The sequence below is a fragment of the Scyliorhinus torazame genome, chromosome 18, assembly GCF_047496885.1.
Source record: "Scyliorhinus torazame isolate Kashiwa2021f chromosome 18, sScyTor2.1, whole genome shotgun sequence".
NCBI lineage: Eukaryota > Metazoa > Chordata > Chondrichthyes > Carcharhiniformes > Scyliorhinidae > Scyliorhinus > Scyliorhinus torazame.
In genome coordinates, this window is record NC_092724.1 from 51,048,159 (window position 1) to 51,074,795 (window position 26,637).

A 26,637-nucleotide genomic window follows, 5' to 3' on the forward strand; every position below is an offset into this window, starting at 1 on the left:
ATAATTATTACGGAACCAGTCTTAGTTGGAGGGGGAAGATGGCTGATGGCATGTGGATGATATGTTCCTGTGATGTGGATGACAGAAGCGCCAAACATCAAAGCGTCTTCATGTTTGCAGATAGTTTGTCTACTTGGAGGAGTGTGGAGAAAGAGAAATGGACTGTCTACTGTCAGCTACACCACTGTCATGTAACAGCACCTATTGATTGGTGGCCTGTGAAAGGGAAAATACAATGCAAGGGGAAAGGGGAAGACAAGAGTGATATGACAATTTGTATCTTGTTATACACAAAGAGGAGACACTATGCTCAGCAGTTTAATGATACAGTGGTACAACTGCACATTAATGCACCATTCTTAGTCATGATCATATTAGATGACAACTATAGTGCTTCAGGATAAGACAAATGTACATTTATAATTGATTGTGGAACACAACGGCAGACGTCTGCCTATGTATTGTGAAATATTTAGCAGGGCTGCAGATGCTAGTTTGAGCTCGCAGATTAAGCCTTGCCCAATTTGATTGAGAAAAAATGCACAAAATAGACACTGAACAGACCCTCTTTCAACTTTCCTGCCAAACCAGTGTCCACAATGCGCCTATAGCCAATCAGTCTTGGTAACACAAAGAAAGCACATTACATAAGAAACATAGGAACACAGGAACGGGAGTAGGCCATTTAGGACAATGAGCCTGTATCACCATTCAATGATAGCCATGATGTAGCCATTGGATAGGTAGCTATTGGATAGGTACATGGATGACGGTAAAATGGTATAGTGTAGATTTATTTGTTCTTAAGGGCAGCACGGTAGCATTGTGGATAGCGCAATTGCTTCACAGCTCCATGGTCCCAGGTTCGATTCCGGCTTGGGTCATTGTCTGTGCGGAGTCTGCACGTCCTCCCCGTGTCTGCGTGGGTTTCCTCCGGGTGCTCCGGTTTCCTCCCACAGTCCAAAGATGTGCGGGTTAGGTGAATTGGCCAATGATAAATTGCCCTTAATGTCCAAATTGCCCTTGGTGCTGGGTGGAGGTGTTGAGTTTGGGTATGGTGCTCTTTCCAAGAGCCGGTGCAGACTCAAAGGGCCGAATGGCCTCCTTCTGCACTGTAAATTCAATGATAATCTATGATTAATCTAGGACAAAGGTTCGGCACAACATCGTGGGCCGAAGGGCCTGTTCTGTGCTGTATTTTCTATGTTCTATGTTCTATGATGTGGCGATGCCGGCGTTGGACTGGGGTGAGCACAGTAAGAAGTCTTCCAACACCAGGTTAAAGTCCAACAGGTTTGTTTCAAATCACTAGCTTTTGGAGCACTGCTCAGTCCTCAGGTGAATGAGATTATGGCTGATCTGTGACTTAACTCCATGGGCCTTTGGCCCATATCCCTTAAGATCTTTGCTCAACAAAAATCTATCTCAGATTTAATATTAACTGTTCTAACTTCAACTGCTGTTTGTAAGAGAGAGTTCTGAATCTCTACCATCCTTTCAGTGAAGAGGTTCTTCCCATCATCTCCTCTGAATGGTTTAGCCCTAATTTTTAGACTATCCCTCTAGTTTTAGAATCTCTAACCAGTGCAAGTAGTTTATCTTGATCTATCCTTTCTTTCCCTGTTGATATCTTGAATACTTTGGCCAGATCACAACCTTCTCAATTCTAGCGAAAACAGGTGTAATTGGCATAACTCAACCCCTGTAATCCAGGTATCATTTTTGTAAACCTACGTTGCACTCCTTCCAAGGTCAAAATCTCCTTCCTTAGGTGTGGTGCCTCATGGCATACTTCACCCTGCACCAAAGGCCCTGGCCAGAATCTCTTAACCAAAATATACAATAGTTTATAGCTCTCTTTATATACTTTACCCTCGACTCGACCCTTCCTCTTCACCTCAAAGGAATGTACAAAGCTTAACTAGGCTATGACAGCAGAGTTCAAATTCCAGGAGTGTGTTAATGTGTTAGGTTAGGAGTAAGAAGGCAAGTCAGGCTGAATATTTGTAATCAAAAAGGCCCAAAATGATGCATTGGGTGGAATGGTCTGTCGGCAATCACCCATCCAAACAATCTGAGCTATCAACCAGCCTTAGGGGTATGTGAGTGCTACGGCGCATCACCCCAGGAAACCTGGCCAACAGAGAGACTCAAAACAAAGAATGCAAAGTAAAAAAGCAGATGTCTAAACTTCTTTAGAAGCTTAGCCTTCCACTTTGGTGAACCTGGGGTTAACATCCAACTGAGACTAATGAGTCTTTTATTGATGCAAGGTAACAAGCTATCCAAACTTTGCCACATGTATCTTAAATCACATTAGCTTCTTTCACCTCCATCCCCTAAATGCCTAAAATTCAAAACACTATAAGCTCTTTCAAGGCAATGCCTCACTATCTCTGAAACCTCTTCCAACCCGAGAAATGCTCCATTCTTCTGTCGCTGTCATTTTGTGTGTCCCGCGGCTCCTTACAACATTCTATCAAAGGTAGAGCTTCCAGCCACCTTGGGCCTAATCTATGGAATTAACCCTCTCTCTCTGTCTCTGAACTTGCGTGAGATCAATCTCTTCAATCGAGCGCACAGCAACTCTCCAAATTGTTTCCTTCATGGCTCGTTGGTAGGGTTGCCAATGTACCCGGAATGACCAGGAGACTACCGGACTTGCCATCAATCTCTCAGCAGCTATTAAAAGCAATCGGGAGGGTCAGCATGGTGGCTCAGTGGTTACCATGGCAGCCTCACGGCGCCGAGGTCCCAGGTTCGATCCTAGCTCTGGGCCACTGTCCCAGTGTGGAGTTTGCACATTCGCCCCGTGTTTGCGTGGGTTTCGCCCCACAACACAAAGATGTGCAGGTTAGGTGGATTGAACACGCTATATTGCCCCTTAATTGGAAAAAATGAATTGGGTACTCTTCAAAAAAGCAAATTAGGGAGATTTTAAACCAATAAGTCTGTGATTCCATTCTCTAATTTATATTTCCTAGCCACAGTCCATTCGTGAACGACGCTGAAGTTTCACAAGTGCAGTGTGATGACTTAGAGCGGAACAAACGTGACTGCACACACACATTGCACTCGAGAATGTCATTGCTGCCACTATCTGTGTTTTTTTTCCTGCTGGCACTGTTTGAGCCTCAAGTCGACCTCTAAATGCAGTTGAAAGAAAAGCCCTGGGAGGGAGCGCTGCTGCTAGGCTATAAAAATTATATTGATTCAAGAGGCCTGAAAGCGTCACTTGTCATAAGACTGTAATCAGCAAAGCTGATGATTTAGCAACTTCATTGCATTCATTTTGTTGACAAAAATGTTCAGCCTTTCGGACGCTAGGCTCAGAGTGAAATTTCAGTGATGAAGCGGGGAATGGTGAGCTAGGCCCCGCTTAAATCCTGGGCCTTTACTGTGTCTGTAGCAGTCATAGAATCCCTACAGTGCAGCAGGAAGCCATTCAGCCCATCAAGTCTGCACTGACCCTCTGAAAGGGTATCCCATCTCACCTCACTCCACCACCTGATCCCCATTGCCCAATAACCCCACCTAACCTTTGGCTACTAAGGGGGCAATTTAGCATGGCCATTCCACCTAATTTGCAAACCTTTTGACTGTGGGAGGAAACCGGAGCACCCAGAGGAAACCCATGCAGATAAGGGGAGAATGTTCAAACTCCACAGTCAGTGAAGGCCGGACTTGAACCCGGGTCCGTGGTGCTGTGAGGCAACAGTGCTAACCACTGTGCCACCATGCTGTTGTTAAGGTTCGCGCCTGTTACTTCAACCTTGAGGAGACAGTGGACGGGTATGTCAACAAATTTTTAATGTTTTTCAAAAAATATTTTTATTCTCCTTTTTCACATTTTCTCCCAAATTTACACTCAACAATAAACAATAATCAGTAATGAATACAATGTCAATCCCCATATCAATAACAACAACCCCATCCTCTCACCAAACCCCCAAACATTAGCCCGCATGTTAACATGAACAAATAACAAAAAGGAATCAGGAATCATCCAGAATCACCATTAACACATACAGTCCCCCTCCCTCCAACTCTGCCCCCCGCCCCCTCCCCCGCCCCCCCTCTCTAATGTTCGATGTAATCCAATTTTTGAAAGTGCACAATGAATAACGCCCATGGATTGTAGAACCCCTCCATCCTTCCCCTCAGTTCAAATTTGACCTTCTCAAGTGTCAAGAATTCCAGCAGGTCCCCCTGCCACGCCAGGGCACAGGGTGGAGAGGTTGATCTTCACCCCAACAGGATCCGCCTTCAGGCGATCAACGAGGCGAAGGCTACAACATATGCCTCTGCACCCGTTTCCAACCCCGGCTGGTTCGACACCCCGAATATGGCCTCCCGAGGGCCTGGGTCCAGTTTCACGTGCACCACTGTAGAGATTACAAATTTTTAATGTTCTGTTTTTTTAATATATTTTCTTGGGACTTTCAACACAACTCGTGTTGGAAGCCAGAATTAAATATTTTAAAGACCCCAGTGTGATTGTTGAAGGGGTGGGATAGGAGAAACCAAAAATAGAATAACGTGTCAAAAGAACCAAACCTGGGAGAGCGGCCAAGGGAAGTGGGGTGAGATGGCGGGGCGGGAGCGAAACTGCTAGGCCAGTGAAGTAATTCACCCGCTTGAGCGGCACTGTTAGCTTTCTGTGATATTACTCTCACAGACATCTCCTGGACTCTGTCCAGCCAGAGTTTATTTTTATTACTTTATCAGAGTTACAAAGCCATAGCTCAGCATGTGGACAGGGGCAAACCCCTAATCTAGCTCCTTGCCTGCTCCAAAAACCAATTCAAATTGAATCCAATTCATGGTCCCCACAAGAGAGACATACCAGATCCAGGCATTACACCTGATCCCGTGCTCATCTTAGCCAAAAGGCCGAGAAGCAATGTCCAGTCAGAGTTGGCCAATCCTCTCTCTCTTGCCTGAAAAATCTTGGGACACGTCCTGTCATAATATCTAATTACTGGATGTTGTAGAAGTTGAATTCAGTCAAAGGAGGGTTAGTCAGTCTTTTCTGAGGAGCTCTTTCTTTGGTGTCAGGCAGGGAGTTAAAATATTAGCTAGGGATCTCACCCGGGTGCAACCTTTAGGTTGGCATAGGCCGAAAGGCAGTGGACCAGAGTATGCAGATATAATTCAATCCCCGTATTAAAGTCATACTTGCTGTCTTCCCCTTGATATATTTTGATTATTAATTCTTATGTCCACATTAATAATAAAATCTGCCTATGTAAACTGGTCACGATGAAATTAATTTTACCCACCAGTGTTTGCATGAATAGTTTCCATTATAACTGTGGACATAGGCATTTATAATATTTAAAAAAGTGTGCAAATCCAAGAATTTCTATGTATTATGGATGGACAATGATACAGCACAGAATCCGGCAGTGTAACACAGTATGAGAGCGTACAGTCCAGCTTGTTAGTGCTGGTCCTCTAACAAAGAAAGCAAGCTCAAATCACCACAAATCACTGAGCAGGTTCATCCTCCTCCCGCTGAGCAGTGTGAATACATTTCCTATCAATATGAAATGGATTCTCTCAATTTGTAGCAACAGTGGGAGAGACGCACATAAAAACAGAAAGAACGAACGGGTTGTTCGAGAGCAAAGAGAGCTCTGGACAACTTGAACCATTGGAATACATGGGTCCCAGTTACAGAGAATTTGTCTCCACTTTCTACTCGAGCAAAAATCCAAACTATTGTTACCCAAAGTTAACCAGTTTATCACCTGGGACCTGCTTAGTTCAGATTCCACCAAATTGGCATCTCAAAATTGGCACCCTGACTTTGGACTAATTTGGAGACAGAGAGCGCGGTTTAATGGCCGCTTCACGCTTCAGCGAGAGCGCGACGAGGCTGCTAAATCAGGAGAGAGGCCAAAATCGAGAACCGTGCTGGGCGCTGATCTGTTTACGATCTAACCGGCCCGCTCCCGTTGGCAAAATCAGAAAGCTGCCATAGCGTGGCGAGAAACCAATAATCACCACTGAAGTCCATTCTCCATACAATTAACAGGAGTGACCCCCTATCTAACGGCCTCCCGTGATCTAACCACGTCCCCAGCAAGTGATCAGGTGGGCAATGATTAATAACACTTTTAGCATGAAGCTGGCGGAAGGGTTGCTGTGGGGACTGAAGGAGGTGAGTAGCCATCTTTGCTGCTGGGCAAGGAGCCAGAGGGGTGGAGGAGCTCCCGGGGCGGAGGCAGCCTCAGGCAGGGTAGGCTGACATCAGGGGGGGGGGGGGGGGTTGCGGAGCAGAGGAGGTGGCTGCCCATGGCCTCAGCTGGGGTGGGGGTTTGTGGGGATCATGGGTGTCTCAGCACCCGTGAATCCGACATGTCAACCCCTGGACCATGTGTTCCCGTTCCGGGGGCAACCCCAGCTCCTGGCTGTCTGCCCCAGTGACCATGCATAACTCCCACTGACCGCAGTGGCCTCTGGCCACGCGACTGAAGGCTTTCGCTAATTGGAAACTGGCAATCGTATGTAAGTGAGCACTTCACAGATCCCAAGTGGATCCCCGTGGGTAGATGTGCCATGCAGCATGTAGCCTTGCCAGTCTGCTGAGTGCTCGGTCACACCCATCACCTGCATGTGGTGTGCACGGGGGAAGAGGGCAGATGCATCCAGGACCTCTATGGCCGGGGAGCTGGGGTATGGGATTGATGCTCGGCCTGCATTGTGGAGAAAGTACCAGAGGCGTCATATTGATCTAGGTCAACTTTATAAAATGCTGTAAGTCTGTCCCCAACTGCCCCAAACTCCCGATGGTGCCACCCCGATGCACATTCACCCCCTTACCCCCTAGCCCCCCCCGCAAGTCCCTCTTAGTGATCCTCAACCTTAGCCTGCCGTGCTCTACCATTGCTACCGCTGCACCTATGTGTGTCCCCAGGATGCATATCAGAGGTGGAGGCAGCATGCTGCCTACCGCATCCCGTGGACTTCGATGCCCCTGGCGGGCATCCTCTGGGGGCCCTGGAGTCGGAGGGTCCCGAGCCACTTGTCGGCAGCACGTACCTCGCCATGCCACCCTCTTCCGGATGCTGACTCGGAGACGTGCTGTTGTCAGGTGGGTGCTCAGGGGAGCTGGTGGGCGCCATCATCACGCGATGCCCACCTGTGACTGGGACATTCTCCGCAATGCCTCCACTATGCCCACATGGGACTGGGACTGCCCAGCAGCAATTCATCAAGGTCCACCTGGTAATGCTTCACGTCCTCCAGCAACTGGGACATGCTGTCAAGGCGCTCAGCCACAGCAGTCACCGACTGAGCCATGCCTTGGAAACCACTACTCATGCTGCTGACATCGTGCACCCGGCTCTCCATTTCGGCCGCCAGTCTAACAGTGTTGGCCTCAGTGCCACACTTTGCCAGCGCCATCTCCTGCGCCCGTAGCCTCTGGGGCTCCTCCAATTGGCTACGAACCTGCTTGAGTGTCGCTGACACCCCCCTCTGAATCTCATGGGGCCCATCCTAGTGTTTGCATCAGCTTCGGATAAATCTGGTCCAGAGGCTCAGCATCTGACTGGGACCCAGCTGGTTCCTGGGATCCAGCAGACCTCCGCGTGCTGTCACGCCTGGGCATTCCTGTCTCCATCTGATGTGCATCGGCAACTGTGCGGTGCTCACCAGAGTGTGCCCCAGATGCCTGTCCACTACTGTCACTAACCAAGGTGTGTGCCTCTGCGCTGGTGGAGGGTGGGAATGATAGTTGTGCCATGAATACGGTAGTGCCTCGGAGCTCCCCTCCAAGGTGTTCTCATGGGAGAAGGTGGGATGGGGGAACCATCCCGGATGGGCCAGCACTGCCGGATGAGGATCCTCCAAGAGAATGGACATAGGGGCAGCACGGTGGCGCAGTGGGTTAGCACTGCAGCCTCACGGCGCCGAGGTCCCGGATTCGATCCCGGCTCTGGGTCACTGTCCGTGTGGAGTTTGCACATTCTCCACGTGTTTGTGTGGGTTGCGCCCCCACAACCCAAAGATGTTCAGGATAGGTGAATTGGACACGCAAAATTGTCCCTTCATTAGAAAAAATGAACTGGGGACTCTAAATTTTAAAAAAAATGAACATGTGGTCAGTGGGAGGGATGGGTTAGTCTATGTGGCATTAACAACTCACGTGTGACAGGTCATCAGGGTGGGAGCCAGTGGATCCTAACCTTTGCACCACACGCTAACCACTCTGTCGGTGAAAGATCTGTCCCTGGCCTCCCCCGCGACCCCAGTGCCCGTCTCTCGCAAGGGACGAGGACTCTGATGTCTGGCACGGTGCTGTCCATCTGAGCCCTTCCCGCCTGTTGTGGCCCAACTTCACCTGCGAGGACACAAAGGCAGTATCGTGAGCCACATGCATCATTCATCATGGAGGTGGGCGGGGTTGGGGTGTATGTGTGTTGTATGTGTTGTATATGTGTGTGTTTGTGTGTGTGGGGGGGGGGGTTGTTGGGGTGTATGTGGGGGGGGGGGGCAGTGTAGATGACACTGCTGGACATGGGTGGGCCGGGGCACGGAACGGTGCTGGGCGGGGACGGTGCCAGGCGCATTCTCGGGGAGAGGCAGGGGCTGGGAGGAAAATCGGGTATCTGGTGCCAGCCCACCCTTGCGGCCCGTTGTTGATCGTCTTACGGCACTGGGTGTTGGTCCTCCTGGTGACACTTCCCGAGCTCACTGCTGCTGCCATTTCCTCCCAGGCGGCACTGGCTGCCCTGCTGCCCTCCGAGACCCTTGGGGGAACAAGGCATCCCGTCTGGCCAGGTCAGCATCCCCGAATCATGGTGCTGGTCTCCTCCTTGGCCTGGCTGTGAGCTGAGTGGGGTTGGCTGGCTGTGCAGGATCAGTTTAAGTGCTGCTCTCACTTGTTAGCAGGGGGGCTGACGAGTGCGGTCTCGACAAATCAGCCGGCGGTACCATCATTTGCGGCGTGAAGCCGGTGGGGCCTCGTTAAGTGGTCGAATTAACATTTTATAGCGGTGATGGCCTCGCCAGTCCGAGCATCAGGAAGCTCATGGCAGTTCCCGCTCACGACACACTTAGAAACCTATTGAACATAGAACACAGAACATACAGTGCAGGAAGCCATTCGGCCCATCGAGTATGCACCGACCCACTTAAGCCCTCACTTCAACCATATCCCCTTAACCCAATAACCCCATCTAACATTTTTGGACACTAAGGGCAATTTAGCATGGCCAGTCCACCTAACCTGCACGTCTTTGGACTGTGGGAGGAAACAGGAGCACCCGGAGGAAACCCACGCAGACATGGGGAGAACCTGCAGACTCCGCACAGATAGTGATCCAGCAGGGAATTGAACCTGGGACCCTGGGGCTGTGAAGCCACAGTGCTAACTACTATGCTACCACGCTGCCTAATTTTGTTTGTTTGCTATCCCCAACCCCGCCCCCCAGCCGAACGCAATATGGGAGGGTCCCCAGGTCCCCCTCCAACACTCAAACCTGGCAACCCTTACCCAATTGCACGTGTGCAGAAAATGCCAGCTTGGCGCCTAGGTAGTGCCACTTGGCAGTGCCACCTGGACACCTTGGCAGCACCAGGTTGGCACCCATGTGGGACTGCCAAGGTGCCATGCTGGCACTTCCAGGGTACCCAGGTGGCACCAACAGTGCCTGGGCATCACCCTGCCCAAAGGGTATGCAGCTGGGGGCCTTAAGTCCCCTTGGAAACCCCCATGTGTGCCATTCCATCTGGCCCGCATTTGTAGGGACCAGTACCAAACGGCGCTTGCCCAAGGTCTCTGAGGCCCTTTTTTGGCTAAATTGTGCCAAGAATTGTTGGACCCTGACAAACCTGTAACTGGGATAGGATGGCCAGAATTAGTGCTGCAAACTTGAAATACTGCTACATAGACTGCAGTCTCCAGAATTAAGCAAGCGTCAGAGTGAAAATGGTTATAGAGAGACGGTTGGTGCCAATTAAAAGGTTGGGATTGATTCAAAGTTATATTATCTGATTTCAAATCTGGCCAGAATGGCGCTGGATACTGAACATGAGCTTCCTTTAGTATTATCCCCTTTATATTCCAGTCCTTCCTTCATAGGTTACCATGAATCATAAAAGGCAATACACGTTCTGTAATCTAAGAGAGAAAATGGTCAGGGTTTTCCAGTTCTACCATGGCGGATGTACAATATAATGGAGGCGCTGTGTACTGTTATAATCTAACTGAAGCAGTATATACTATGTGCTACCTTGGACAAAATGGACACTCCTGTAATAACACAAATATTGTACACCCTCCATGATATTCTCCCTCTTCAGGTTCCAAACCATGAAAGGGCACTGGCAACCATGGACCTCTGTGGCAGGTCCATTGGTATGCTTGGCAAGATACTGCAAGGGTTTGCTATTGTCTTCTGCGGGAAACTCTCCTGCTCTTACCACCTGCCATAGGCATGTCAGAAGGATCTACCAACTGATAATCACCCTGTTTGACCAAATATGTACATCTCTGTATAGCTGGCCCTTGACCTGAGAGTATCAAAGACCAATGAGACTGTCTGCTGCCTCTCTGTTTTCCTCCAAAAGCTAATCCTTTTTTATCATTGTCATTAGCTACAGCTCTCTGTCCTTGATTTTGAGTTTTGCAGTCATTGGAAGGCGAACAGTACCCAGAGGTGGCTGCCTGTTTTCCATAGCTCAAGCGAACCCAGAGATGAACATATCTGCCATTCAACTTCACCAGTGATGAACTCCCAGTGATGAACAGTGACATGATGTGAATTGATGGTTCCTTTTCCTTATTAGCTGACAAGGGTTTAATTATTCTATTTGCATGTTATCAAGTTAAAATGGCACAACGGACTTCACACAATAAAATAATTCTGAAGTGCATTGAGACAGTTAAGTGAGCAAACATGGTAGCCATTGCTTGCACAAAAGGACACAAGCAAAAAGCTGTGAATCTTTTAACACTGAAGTTAGTTGAGGCAGAACGTTGGTTAAGATACCAGTGCACGGTTGCACTGTGGATAGCACCGGGTTTGATTCTGGCCTCGGGTGACTGTGTGTGGAATTTGTACATTCTCCCTGTATCTGCTTGGGTTTCCTCCGGGTGCTCCGGTTTCCTCCCACAGTCCAAAGATGTGCAGGTTAGGTGCATTCGTCAAGCTAAATTGCCCCTTAAGGTGAGATTACAAGGTGGGCGATTGGGCTGAGGTAGGGTGGTCTTTCATAGGGTTGGTGCATATTTGATGGGCCGAATGGCCTCTTTCTGCACTGTAGGGATTCTATGATTCTATCTATGAATCCTCTTCAAATTCTGTCTTGGGATTGAACTAAGTGGACAAATTGGACTGTGGTTCAATGTCTTGACTGAAATTGGCACTTCTGGCAATGCAGCACTCCCCATGTGTTCCAGGGGAGTGCCAGCCTGGATTATGGCTTCAAAACCCTGGTCTGGGCTTGAACCCATAAACTTGCCGAATTGGAGGATGAGTTTGCTGAAAGGAGAGTCATGCTGACATTAACATTGCAGCTGGAGGCTAACGATTGAAAAGAAAAATAATTGCCAAGCTTTCCAGGTTCAAATTCTACCATGATTTGCGAAAGAGGACTTATTATGTTAAAGGTAGGATTAAAGTTGAGGCGCTCTTGTGTGGGTGTCAATATTAAAAAGGTCAGCAGTTGATTTTATTTTCTAAAGTGGTTTTAATTATCTCCGCCTCTCTCTTGGCCTCCCAATTCATGCATAAAGAGGCTTTTGCCATACTTGGTATTTTAGGAATATTCTATATTTATCCACTGACATTTTCAGATCATGCCCCAGATTTGACTCTTCATAGTGACAGTAATTGGTTGATTTTGAGTGCAGTTAAATAACAAGTGGTAGATTTTCCAGTAGTTTGGATACCGCTTGGCTTCAACGATTGGTGGTAAGTATTTCCAGGAGTCATTAAAAAACAATTAAGCTCATAGTTAAAGGATAGGAAGACAGCAAGCAATACTTTGTGACAGATCCCAGTACTAAACACTGCCAGGATTTAATACAACATGATTTGAACTTAATACTGGTACAATAACACAAATCACTTCAGGATAATCTGCTCAGAATTAGTTCAGAAGCTCAGAAAACCCCACAATATATCAATCCATTACCATACGACAGTGTTTATGGACAGAACCACTAGTTTATGATGAATTATTGAATCAGATTTCATTTGTAGGACATGGGATTAAGGGGATTTTGGAGATCATACTGTGCAATGATGTCCACCTTCCTGTGAAAACCAATGGTATTGATAATGGCACTCGACTGCAACAGGGAATCTCGGAGTAAAATGTGTGAATTTGCTCAGGGCGTTGAAAAAGTTCTACGGTCTTTCCAGTTACCCTGACTGACAACTAATGGTCTCTTTAGTTAAGAAAGACAGAACTTGCATTTATGCAGCAGCTGTCACATCCTCAAAATGTTCTGATGCGTTTTACAGATAATTAAATAGACTCAAGGGTAGCACGGCGGCGCAGTGGTTAGCAGTGCTGCCTCACAGCGCCGAGATCCCAGGTTCGATCCCAGTGTTTTGTTATGCTCTTGTCGTAGCATAAGCTGCTTCGTTGATGTGCACTCTGACAAAGGAAGGGTCAGACTTGGAGATAGCTTTAACACGTTTATTAAACTATCAACAATTCTCCTACTTGGATTCGACTCTACTGTTAATCCTGATATAGCTACTCAGATTGACTAACCAGTCTGCTACAAGCCACGTGGTGGGAGTGATGTGTTGCAAATTAACCCTGTGTACACACTGAGTGTCTCCACTGGAAAGAGACTGAGCATGTGTGATGTGTCCTTTTATATGGGTTGGTGTAATGCCCTCCTGTGGTAGTGTCACCTCTATGTGCATAGTGAATGCCCATTGGTCGTGTCCTATCTTACTGACCTATTGGTTGACTGTCTGGGTGTCATGTCTCTGGTGTTCCCTCTAATGTCTAGCTAGGTGTAGTGTATGTACATTAATCCTTTGTGTACTTAGTGATGTATATCACCACACCCAGATCTAGGTCACTGTCGTGTGGAGTTTGCATGTTCTCCCCGTGTTTACGTGGGGTTCGCCCTCACAACCCAAAGATGTCCAGGGTAGATGGATTGGCCACGCTAAATTGGCCCTTAATTGAAAAAAAATAATTGGGCACTCTAAGTTTTAAAAAAATTAAATAGCCTCAATTGTTCAGTCCGTGCGGCATGGTAGCGTGCTGTTGCCTCACGGTGCCGAGGACCCGAGTTCGATCCCTGCTCCGGGTCACTGTCCATGTGGAGTTTGCACATTCTCCCCGTGCCTGCGTGGGTCTCACCCCCACAACCCAAAGATGTACAGGGTTGGTGGATTGGCCACGCTAAATTGCCCCTTAATTGGAAAAAAAGAATTGGGTATTTTAATGTAAACAAAATGAATTGTATGGTCCAGCTGAAATGTAGGTAAAATCTAGATGAACGGGCAAAGAACAACATACAAACTCTGCATGGGGTAGGAAAGACAGCATAAATTGAGAAGCGATGGAATACGAACAGGCTGCATTACACATGGCCTGCAACGTGCATCATGAATGGAGAGCATTTTAAATTTAAAAAACTCTTCCATTCATATGTGAGGTCACAAAGAACAGGCTTGAAAAATATTTTGTGACAGGTATTGAAAAGGTTAGCAATTACTTTGCCTTCCTTATCACTTTGCATTGATTGGCAGCTCAATGCTGCCTATTGTGTAAAGCTACAGATGGGCAGGGGGTCGTGCTATCAGAATTCAGGAAGTACATGGATGCTGCCTGATTCCTAGAATGCAATTCAAGCTGCCAAGGCAATGCTTATAATTGATTATTCATGACATCGAGAAGATTTGTAATCTTTAACAAAGAGTCTCAATTAGAGCACCCGGAAAGAAATCAATTTAATTTCCAAATGCCAATATATTCTCTAACCCTATTCCCCGTCTTAATATGATGATAGTTCATCAATGCAGCTTCTGCATACAGGATCATAGAATAATATCGCACAAGAAAGGGCTATTTGGCCCACCCAGCATGCGCTGACACCCACTCCTCATCCTGTCCCTTATAGCCCTTCAAATCTTTCCTTTTTAAGTTATCAGATCTGCAGTTAACACAATTTCATGCGGTCCATTCTGTAGCCACCTAAATTGGCCAGCTCCCGATTTAAAATGGCGAACGGCAAAGGCTGATGGGAAAGTCAGCCAACATAGACAGAAACCAGTAGCTGCAGGTTTGCTGTGTATTTACCTCTGCAAAGGCCAGACAACATCGATACCAGCGACCATCAGCATAACAAAGGAGCAGCCATCTGCATACTGATGAGCAACCCCCGGGAACAATACGCAACATTTTGGACACACAAAGCAAAGCCAGACTCCTCGGCGCCAGCAGGAGCCAACACAAAGGAGGTGAACGAGCACATCAAGACTGGCCATCGATCAGGGAACCGCTCCAGTATTGGAGAAAATCGAACCAAGCGATTGGGACAAGGTCCAATCACTTGGGACCAGGTACAGGGTCCGCCCCGAAAGGCGGGAAGCCCCTGGGGACTATAAGAGTTAAGCCCCAAGTTCAAATCGCTCTCTCTTCAGCCCCCTCTTCGTCCTGCCCGGGTCACCCAGCAACACGAACCAACATTGACCGTGACCGGTGCAGTGACCACCGAACAAAATAAGTCTTAATTCAACGCTCGCTACGAGATAGGTGCGCCTAGCTACCAATCCGTACCAACTTCTAATCCCACAGACTCAGAACCCGAACGAAAGGCCATTTGTTCCCCTGACCTGGTGGGCCAGTTCGAAGTTAAGTATAGGCCTGTTAGTTGTAGAAGTAGCTTAGACGTAGAATTTGTGCATGAGTAGCAACTACTGTGTATAATAAATGTGCTTTGATTTGAATCTTACTAATCGGTATATTGGGTCATTGATCATTACTCGGACTTGAATCTCGTGGCGTTATCATAAAGATACCTGCTGACTCGAGAGCAAAGGTAATAAAACAGAGCAATTGAACCAAGGAGAAAGTTAGCAACAATTCGACATCACAATTCTCTGCGTAAAAACTATCAAAACCCCTCAGAATTGAGAAAACCCCTAGTAAATCTCCCCTTGACCTTCTCTGCTTTAAGGAGTAAATCTTAGCTTCTCTATTCGAAGCAGTGGCCAAACAGGAACTTAAACCCTCGACCCACAGATTAAAAGTAGTGCTCCCAACAGACTCCAGCTTGCTGTGTAAACCTCTCTCTGGCTTTTCGTCGATTAAGCTCAGAATATGTATTAGACCCACCTGCTATAACTCTCTGTGCTTCGTACGGTTCCATGTAGCCATTGTTCTCAACTTCTTCTTCGTCTTTCGTCTCTCCTTTGGATTCATGTCGGATATCAAATGGGTCGGAATAATCGTCATCAGCCAGGTTCTGGATAGGGAAAACATATTGGTGAGTGATTCAACATGTTACACAATGGCCGTTGCCCAGCAAGCTTCCCCTCTCCCTTTTTTTCAGGGTTTGGGTCCAACATAACTCCCGAGACCCTATCTAGGTGGTCATTCTTCATGGGTGAATGCTGAGTGGCAGCGGTCTATTTTACTATGATGAGACATCACTGCTCATCCCAATCATTCAACATTGGAATCAAAAGTGAAACCTGGATTGACAGGTAGGGAGCACGGGGCCAATCACAATAGCCTTACTGCCATGCCAGCTAATGTCAATTAACACAGCTCAGTAGAGATTCAACCTACAGCGCAACATAGCTTTGGGGGACGCATTAAACAGCGCCATCAAGGGAGTTTTTGTTTTAAAAGAGGCAAGAAACTCTGGGGCGGGGGCATTTTCATTCTTGTTACAGAAATAAAAATAGATTCACTGTGACTGTGTTTTTTTTTACATTTCCTTACGGGCCCTTTTAAAATGGAGATGTCCTCCGAGGTTCGCCCTTTCTGTTAGGTCTCTCCGGCCGCATAAGTTACGAAGAACATATCTGTGTGCCCTAGGGCAGCTCCTGATGAATGCCACAGGCTGGAACTTTGCGTTGTAGCTGGCGGCCCCAGAAAACTACTGTGGCTTCCCAGATCCAGATGGCCTTCAAGCGAGTCTCACAATCGTGTGCCATGCCTCTAGGGACGCTCTCTTTCAGTTAGGCAAATGCTTTCAGTTAGGTGAATGAAATTGCCAAAGTGGTGTGAGATCTTAATCAAAGATGTCACCGTTGCCAGGAATTTGAGGATTGTGAAAAATAAAAACCACAGAAATATCACGCTGAGGCTGTAACTTTATTGTATAAAATGGGGGAGTCCTTTGCCTCCCCGCAGCTCTCTTTTTCTTGAATTAACTCATGCTGAACTTGTGAAGGATAAGAAGGATCTGCTATGATAACGAGATAGTGCTGGACAGATGTTATTCAATGTGCTGAGGAGTGGAGCAGAATACAGAGAGATTCAGTTATGCTTTGATAAGAATTATATAGTTGTTAGGTTTGGACTGTAATTGAATACTGATGCAAAGTAATTTGTTGCATTGGATTTCCATTCATAGATTTAATAATTAGCCACGGATTTAGAAATTGTTCTGTATCTGTTGCATTTCCAATGGTCTTGTCAGTATGCACCAGTAAACTTGACTGGTATTACAACTGAGCCCACTCCTGTGGCAGAAACACATGCAGAGGCACACACACACACACACACACACACATCTCCTCCTCTCCTGCTGCAGGGATCACAGGGTAGCAATCAGAGCAGGAACTATTTTCTCTTCCAACATGAGGTCAGCTCCGACATGCTGACAAAATATAATACAGCATAATCAAAGACCCCTACCACACGGCTTACTCACTCTTCCAACTTCTTCCCTCGGGCAGGAGATACGAAAGTCTGAGAACACGCACTAACAGATTCAAAAACAGCTCCTTCCCCACTGTTACCAGGCTCCTAACTGACCCTCTTATGGACTGATGGACATATGGACTGATCTGATCTCTTCACACATCTTCTCTACTGAGTAGTACTACACTTGTGTATGCTTCACCCGATGTCTGAGTCTATGTATTCACACTGTGTATTTTATGTTTGCCCTATTATGTATTTTCTTTTCATGTACGGATTGATCTGCCTGAGCTGCACGCAGAACAATACTTTTCACTGTACCTCGGCACACGTGACAACAAACCAATCCAATTCAATTGTCACACTGTGTTGTCAGACTACTCGCTTGCTATCCAGTCCTTAATCTAACAAACCATAATTTTCTTCAGTTTAACACTGGAAAGACTGAAGCCATCGTCTTTGGATCCAACACAAACATATTTAATTCAACACTGATCCTGGCCATTGTCTCAGCTCAAACCACAATGCATGAAATCTCCATATCCGATTCCACCTTGAACTGTGTTTCCAACCCCATATTCTCCCTATCACAAAGACCGCTCGCCTTCACCTCAGCATCATCATCTACCTCAGCTGCCTTCTGTTGAAACCCTCAGCCACATCCTGTCACAACCGTTCCAATGCTCTCCTGCCCGGTTTCCCATCTGCCATAAACAAGTTCATCCAAATCTCTGCTGCACGAATCCTTTCCTGGAAGCAAACCTTACTCAACTGTCACCGCTGATCTTGCTGACATGCAGGGTCCCCTGTTCTCCAATGCCTCAAATTTAAATCTCACATCCAGGCCTTTATATCCTTCCCCTCTCTAACTTCCCTGAGCCCCAGAACCCAGTCCCTCTCAAGAATTGTCCAATTCTCTAACTCTTGCCTTTTGTGGATCTTCCCCTCCCTTTGCCCCACCAGTGCTGGTACTGCCAGTTCAACGAAGCTCCATGCTCTGCTCTGAAAATGCTTCCTGAAACACATCTTCCTCACCACTTATTAAAAAAATAAATTTAAAGTGCCCAAATCTTTTTTTTCCAATTAAGGGGCAATTTAGCGTGGCCAATCCACCTACCATGCACATCTTTGGGCTGAGACCCACGCAGACATGGGGAGATTGTGCAAACTTCACACGGACACGTGACCCAGGACTGGGATCGAACCCAGGACCTCAGCGCGGTGAGGCAGCAACGTTAACCACTGCACCGCCCTTTCCTCACCACTTTTAAGATCCTCTTCAATGCTTTTGGTCACCTTAGTATCCTCTTCTTTGTCTTTGTCTCCATTTTTTTTTCTGTCTCTATGAAGTCCCTTGGAATTATTTTTTTTTCTGTGTTAATTGTGCGGTATAAATGGATGTTGTTGTTGTTGTGGGATAGACCGTGAGATGTATTCTGCCAGAGGCAGATGCCAGGCTAGTGTACTGGGATTTTAAACAAGTGAATTAAATCTCCATTAAGCTCTTAAATGATTGATAAAACACCTATTAAAAGATTGAAATCTAATATCATTTGATCGGCAACACACAACAAATTCCACAAACAAACTCCTTCTTTATGTGGCAGGTTCCCAATACGAGTCAGGTGTGACTAACTTCTGAGGACCATTTTATGCGTCTTCCCTCCTGATTTTTTTCTGCTGCTGCCTAAAGATAATATCGCAGGTTAGGATATTGTTAATGTATGTCCTCTGATACCTCGCACCCAGCAGACTTAGTTCACATGAATCTTGATATGAAGGTAGCAATTTTAACTTACCCCGTCTGTCAGGAGGTTAACGGGATTGGGTACAGTGTTGGTTTAACAGGCTGTTGCATTTTATTCTCCATTCAGAATCAAGCAGGATGTAAAACTATTGTTTGTATGATGCTGCAGATTGGGTTACATTTATCCATTCATGTAGCGGTTTTGAACAGTGTGGGATAGGCAGAACAATGGAGCCCAGTGCAGGAAAGCAATCAGAATTGAGCGTCGTACATTACAACAGTGACTACACTTCAAACATACCTCATCGGCTGGGACATTCTGAGGTCACGAACAATTCAATATTAATGCAAGCGATTTATTTTTTCTAGATGCAAAGCAGCCGACTGTCTCAATTTTCTGGCAACTTAGCCAAGTTGGGCTAACTTTGCACGTGCCAGTGTTTGAAGCTGGAACCTATACCTGCTCAGTCCCACACTGGACAGTGTAAATACAAATGGAACAAGGTGTGACTTGTTTCTGAATTATCAGTACTTTCCCCAGATGGGTCAACATATCTGTTAAAACAGCAGAGACAGAAGAACAGACTGACATTCATTAGTTGACTAGTATTCTTCAATTCACCAGTTAAATGATCGCCTTTGTAACTTTGATTTCTGAACCCTCCGTTTGGTAAGAAGTCCTTGGAAACTGCATTTGGGAGGGCGTTTGCTCCATCATCGCCTGATGCCTGGGTCTTTGGCTCTGGTAATAATCTGTTGGTAACAACCTGTTGGGTTTGCCAAGACTAGCTGCCTGGGATGTCCTGCTGGCCAACAGGCTAATAATGTAACAGCAGCCTTTAAACTGAACACTTTTACAATAGTTGATGGGGAAGGCTGCAACTCGGCCATTTCACGGTTGGCGGATCTTCTTCAGATCAGGAATGGACACCATGTCTTGTCCCCACTCGCGCACCACATGAACAATGCAACCCTCAGAACGAACACAAAGTGAAGGATTATTTAGTTGCAATGTCAGTCTGTCAGATATCCTCATATTCAACGAGCAGGAGGATATTGTAAGTAATATTTCTTTCAGCAGAGCCCCACAGCAACACTCCACCCTACACCTTCTGTCGATAGTTAATAGGTATCTTTATATTCCACTCCTTCTGTTTCAGACATAAAAGGCACACACATTATTCTGAGTGACAGACTGCAACATCCAACAAAACTACATCTGAAAAGCTCTGGCATTTCAAGTTAACAAAGCGTATCATTCGAATAAATTGGCCCTCTCGCCTCCGGTCCCTTCGAATCTCCCCCCCCTTCCTTTTCTGAAGTGCTGACTCATACTGGAGTAAGGATGCATAGCACAGCCGACATTCCAATAACTCACTTAGCCTGCACAGCTAAACCCGATCCCTGATATCCACTCTATTGGAGAGATGACTTAATATGGACAGGATACAGGAACTCTATCGTGCTTTTCTCCTTTTGGGACACCACGGCGGCACAGTGATTAGTGCTGTTGCCTCTCAGCGCCAGGGACCTGGTATCAATTCCAGTCTTGGGTGACTAACTGTGTGGAGTTTACACGTTCTCCCCACATCTGCGTGTGTTTCCTCCAGGTGCTCCAATTTCCTCCCACAGTCCAAATTGCCCCTTAATGTCCAAAGATGGGGCAGCACGGTAGCATTGTGGGGCAGCACGGTAGCATTGTGGATAGCACAATTGCTTCACAGCCCCAGGGTCCCAGGTTCGATTCCGGCTTGGGTCACTGTCTGTGTGGAGTCTGCACATCCTCCCCGTGTGTGCGTGGGTTTCCTCCGGGTGCTCCGGTTTCCTCCCACAGTCCAAAGATGTGCAGGTTAGGTGGATTGGTCATGATAAATTGCCCTTAGTGTCCAAAATTGCCCTTAGTGTTGGGTGGGGTTACTAGGTTATGGGGATAGGGTGGAGGTGTTGACCTTGGGTAGGGTGCTCTTTCCAAGAGCCGGTGTAGACTCGATGGGTCGAATGGCCTCCTTCTGCACTGTAAATTCTATGAAATAATTCTATGAAATGTGCAGATTAGCTGGGGTTATGGGGATAGGATGGGGGAGTGAGCCTAGGTAGGGTGTTCTTTCAGAGGGTCGGTGGAGACTTGATGAGCCAAATGGCCTCCTTCTGCACTGTAGGAATTCTATGGATCCTTCGTGGCATCAGCTATAGTTCGGTTGTCAGCACTCCCGCCACTGAGTTGGAAGGTTGTGCATTTAAGCCCCATTCTGGAAGCATGTGTGCTGAAGGACACTCACTGACTGACAGGGTGGCGTTTACAGATTCAATCGTCGCCTTGAAAAGAAATTTGGTGAAACATTCGAAGGAGAAAGAAATTGCAGGAACATGTGACAAAGAGAGGACTACTGACACCGACTCGATTGCTGTTCGAAAGAAACGATGTAGACCCAATGGAGCCATGCCCTTCTTATGTGCCACACCATTCAATGATGCTACGAGCAGATGATCTAGTTTAACATTGTATGGTGCGGTACTTGGAGACTGCTGCATCTTTCAGATGAGACCTTATTAGCCAAGGTCCTGTCTGGTGTCTCAGCTAAGTGTGCAATTCACGCTCTGAAGAAGTGTGGAGAATCCCTCTCCAGTGTCCTGGCCAATAAGCCTATAAATGGCTAACACATTGCTGTTTACTGGAGATTGGCATTTGCTCGCATTTCCTAGATTTAATACTGATTACACTTCAAAAGAGTTCTTAATTAGATGTCAAGCACTTGAAAGGCACTATTTTAATACAAGTTCTGTTTTCCTATCTTACTCCCTGATCCAAGTGCACCAGGGATTGAAATTACGACAATGGACTGCTACCGGTCTAGCAATTTTATGGTCACTTTACCTCAGTGCCGACACAGAAAACTTTCAGGCACTGACATCTACATCTGGTATATCCAAGAAATAAACGTCACGAGTGGGTGACTACTTCCCGTCAGTGGCTTGAGCCTGGTGGGCTCAGCAGCAGCACAACTGGTTTCAGATTTGGGGTTGGGTAAGAGGGAGCAAAATATTAAGATCATAGGACTGAGGAACAGGAGTTGCCTGAAGGCCCACTCCCCATTAGCAGTTATGTCCACATATGTGGCTGTGAGGTGAGAAGAGTTTTTTTTTTATTGTCACAAGTAGGCTTCCATTAACACTGCAATGAAGTTACTGTGAAAATCCCCTAGTCGCCACATACCGGCCGGCGCCTGTTCAGGTACACAGAGGGAGAATTCAGGATTCTCAGCTGGTACGGGAATTGAACCTGCACTGCTAGCCTTGTTCTGCATCACAAACCAGCTGTCTAGCCCACTGAGCTAAACCAGCCCCGGGTACGGTGCTATCACAATCATCAACCTGGACGTGATGACCAAATGTCAAAAGTATAAATAATCTCAGATTTGCATCCCATCTTCTGATGAGATGCTAAACAGAGACCCTCTGGGCGTGATAGTCCCGGCCTCCCAGCCGTGTGTTTCTCAACGCGCGGGTTCGCTGATGGCGGGATTCTCTGCTCCCGCTGCTTTCAATGGGAAGTCACCCTACACCGCCAGGAAACACGCGGGCAGGGGTGCATTGCCAGCAGGACCAGAGAATTTCACAGCCAGCGAATGGCCGGAGAATTCCTTCCCCTATTTGTTTATTCTGGTGGTTCAGGAGGACACTAAAGATCCCCTAACACCAAGAGTAGGGAATACTTCTGCAGTCTCACCCAAAATTCATTCCCCAACCAACAGCACCATAAAAACAGAGTCAATGGTAATTTGGTTTGTGGGATCATTCCATGCATATAATGGCAATGACATTTTCCCACATAACGACACTCGCTATGATAAGGTGCCAGGTCAGCGCAAGTACTTCTTTCAGATTGTCCATGAGGGAATTAAACTGGAACGCAAAGTTGGCCGGGGTGCGGGGGAGAGAGAAAAAATAAGCTGAGGGAGCGGAGCAGGCAGCTGGAAAATATTCTAGAAATAAATCAAAACAAGACAAAAGCACACAAGGACATTGCATTACTGCTGGAGACTGAAAGCTATTAGTAGTCATTTTAATTAACAAAGCAAATGAATTGTTTTCTGAGCATGAAAACACTTGAAATAATATAGAATAATTAAGTTAGCACTGAATCTTAATGGATTTGTACAACATGGACATAAAACCATTATACAGAATGCTAGGTGCTTTGTTGGATTTCTTCCCAAACCTCTCTCCTCTCCTAATGTCGCTGCCTTTTACTGGTGTATGGTTTTCACAATGCCCTGTAGCCTGCCCAAGTGGCTAGTTTAAATTGGATTAGCACAGGTTATCTGACTGACATCATGGGTTGCTACTGATGTTCACAGGAACGGAAAACCAAGAGCTGGCTAATTAACAGAAGGGTGGCACCACAGCCATTGTATATCCCCCTTCATTTAACAATGGCAATCTTTACCTAGCCCACCCATTAGAAAACTGACATTTAGAGGGCAGCACGGTTGCACAGTGATTAGCACTGGGACTGGGTCACTGTCCGTGTGAGGTTTGCACATTCTCCCCGTATCCACGTGGGTTTCACCCCCTCAGCCCAAAGATGTGCTGGTTAGGTGGATTGGCCACGCTAAATTGCCCCTTAATTGGAAAAAAGTAGGTACCCTACATTTATTTAAAAAAGACAACTGACATTGGGACCAACAACTAATAATAATCATTATTATTGTCACAAGTTAGCTTGCATTAACGCTGAAATGACGTTACCGTGAAAATCCCTAGTCGCCACACTCGGCGCCTGTTCAGGTACACTGAGCAAGATTCAGAAAGTCCAATTCACCTAACACCACGTCTTTCGGGACTTGTGGGAAGAAACCGGAGCAGACGCACACAGACATGGGGAGAATGTGCAGACTCCGCACAGACAGTGAGCCAAGCCAGGAATTGAACCTGGAACCTTGGCGCTGCAGTAATCTGGGATGGCCACTTCCTGATTACAAAATGGACACTTTGCAAAGATTGCAGGGAAAATGGACAATACTGAGAAAGCAAGCAGGTGCAGGGTTTGGCTGTTGATTGGAGCCGCAGCTCCCAGACAAGACCAAAACTGCAAAGCCATTACCATACTAATGAGCCATCTAAGTAAAGGATACCAAGGCAGACACCCCGGCGCCAGAGGAGACCAGAACAATGCAGGCCAACGGGCACCTAGGACACGCCCAACCATCAGGGCACCCACCCCTTTATTGGAAGAAATCGATAGAATGATTGAGAAATGGCCCAATTAATTGGGGCCAAGTTCAAGGCCTGCCCAAAAGCGCGCGAAGCCCCCTTTGGGCATAAGAAAGAACCCCCAAGAGAGAATCGCTCTCTTGGCTCCGGCTCTCACCAAGGAGAGACCTGCCAAAGCTGCATCAGAACAAGTAAGTCCAAGGTCAACGCACGCTACCGGACAGATGCTCTTAGCTGTTATTCCATACCAGTTCAACCCTAGCAGCCTCAGAACCGAACAACGGCCATTGTTCCTCTGACTGAGTGGGCACCTGAAGCTAAGTATAGGCTTTTAGCAGTGGTGATAGTTTAGTCTGTAGAGTTTATGCATGAGTATATTTGACTGTGTGTGTAAATAAATGAGCATTGAGTTTGAACTTACTAACTGGTGTATCGAGTCTTTGATCAGTATTCGGTTTTGAACCTTGTGGCAGTATCGAACGATACCTGGCGACTCTAGAGCAAACGTAATTAGAATTAAGGAAGGTGACCATATTGGCCACCATCTTCAGAGCCAAATAAAGAGAAACATAATTAACAACAGCGCTGTGAAGCCATAGTGCTAACCACTGTGCTACCGCAACTACTGACCATCCAACACAATTATACAATGATGTTAGCGCAGAATAATATTGGGTGGTGTGTCAGTAGGTGTTTCACCCAACGCTGTGGGTTTCCTGCCTCAAAACCTTGGTTAAAACGACCCGCAATGTCTCTGCACATGCAAATCCTGTGGCAGGTCGCTCAATAGCAATCAAGACCATTATCGCTGGTTTCCTCAGCTTGGTGCAGGAGACCAAAGAGTGTCTGTGGCTGAAACCAATTCACTCGGCACAGTGGTTAGCACACCCTCACGGTGCCAGCGACCCGGGTTCGATTCCAGCCTTGGGTCACTGTCTGTGTGGAGTTTGCACGATCTCCCCGTGTCTACATGGGTTTCCTCCGGGTGCTCCGGTTTCCTCCCACAGTCCAAAGATGGGCGGGTTAAGTGGATTGGTCATGCTAAATTATTCCTCAATATTCAGGGATGTGCAGGTTAGGTTACAGGGTTACAGTGATAGGGCGGGGTATCGGACCCAGGTGCTCTTTCAGAGGGTCATGCAGACTCGATGGGTTGAATGGCCTCCTCCTGCACTGTAGGGATTCTATGATTCTATGAACAGGTATCTTGATCACATTTCACACACTTGTCCAAACAACGGAGTATCCTACAGCGCTTTGCTCCCTTGAGCTATCAGAATAGCAGCATTTTTATCCACGGGTCAGTTAAGATGCAAGGACACTGCTGAGGTAAAGCTTTCAGACAGTTAAATGAAGAAGCAATGATCCCACAATTGAAACTGAGGCCTAACTGCAGTCTGCATTGCGGCAACAAAATGGTACTATTGTTTAAATAAAGTGCAAGCTGCTGAGCTGACCGCCAGCAATACCTCCCGGTTCACAGAACCTTTACCCTGGCAAGTGCAACACCTGCCCTTTCATTTCCTTCCTTTCCATCATCCATGGCCCCAAACACTCCTTTCTGATTACAACAGTTTACGACTATTCCTTTCAATCTCACATACTCTATTTATTGTCCATGGTCTCCTCTACATTCGTCAGGCCAAACATAGACTTATTGTCCTGATCCCGGGATCACCATTGGGGTTACAACAGAGGTGAAAAAAGATCTCAAATTGAACAGTTTCAGCCTCAACGTAGACTCTTTTCACAGACAATGCAGAATCATCAGTTCCTTGCAGTACAGCCCCTGGAGCACGCTCACTTGTGCTGCTAAATCACATAAGATACTCGCATGGAAAATGATCCTCAGGAGACAAGGCAAACAGAGAGGTCTAAATTTGGTTCAGTGTTACTATCGTCTCCAGGAATAAACCCAGGAGGAACATTCAAATAGAGAGCGATTTCCCAGAAGTGATGTGGCTTAATTTTGGACACAGGCGACACGAGTGCATGTAGATTCCGCCAAACATTTGTATTTTGTTTTTCTGCAGTGAGTGGGCTCGAAAGCACGAGAGGGAATTGGAACATCTCTGGCTAACTTTGGCGCCGCTCCCTGGAAATACTGACTTGTGGCAGTGTCAGTTTGGCAATAAACTGAATGGCGCTGGTGAAGCAGCACCCGGTGGTGTGCAGGTCGAGCAATTACCTGAATCTATGTGCGTATAGAACCAGTCACTGTGCGAGCGGAGTTCTGTGCTCACAACAAAAGGATCTTGAAAGTAAACTGTCTAATGCCTTTTGAGTCACAGGACAATATAGATGAACCCAATCCAATCTTCACCACGTCAAGCGGTGGTGTTATGCCACTAGAGCAAAAGAGAAAATGCTGAAAAATCTCAGCAGGTCTGGCAGCATCTGTAGGGAGAGAAAAGAGCAAACGTTGAGTCCGATGACTCTTCGAAACGTTAGCTCTTTTCTCTCCCTACAGATGCTGCCAGGCCTGCTGAGGTTTTCCACGCATTTTCGTTTCAGATTCCAGCATCCGCAGTAATTTGCTTATATCCAGTGCTTTGCCACTATTTTACAGTGGGATGTCTTGGCTGTTCATTTCTCACAGCAGCCCAATAAAGATCAGGGTCACTGTGGGCCCCACAGTGGCGGTGGTTAGCACTGCTGCCTCACGGCACTGAGGAACTGGGTTCGATCACAGCCCCGGGTCACTGTCTGTGTGGAGTTTGCACATTCTCCCCATGTCTGTGTGGGTCTCAACCTCACAACCCAAAGATGTGCAGGGTAGGTGGATTGGCCAGGCTAAAATTGCCCCTTAATTG

The 26,637-nt window shown here is 46.9% G+C and overlaps 1 protein-coding gene across 4 annotated transcripts in view; it reads right to left on the reverse strand.

Annotated features, from left to right (window-relative positions):
• shdb (Src homology 2 domain containing transforming protein D, b) overlaps positions 1 to 26,637 on the reverse strand; it is a 348,493-nt gene that overhangs the window by 235,944 nt on the left and 85,912 nt on the right. For all 4 annotated transcript variants that reach the window (XM_072482747.1, XM_072482744.1, XM_072482746.1 and 1 more), the window contains exon 3: positions 15,325 to 15,454. In XM_072482747.1, the coding sequence (XP_072338848.1) occupies positions 15,325 to 15,454 (130 nt within the window). The remainder of the gene's footprint in view (positions 1 to 15,324; positions 15,455 to 26,637) is intronic.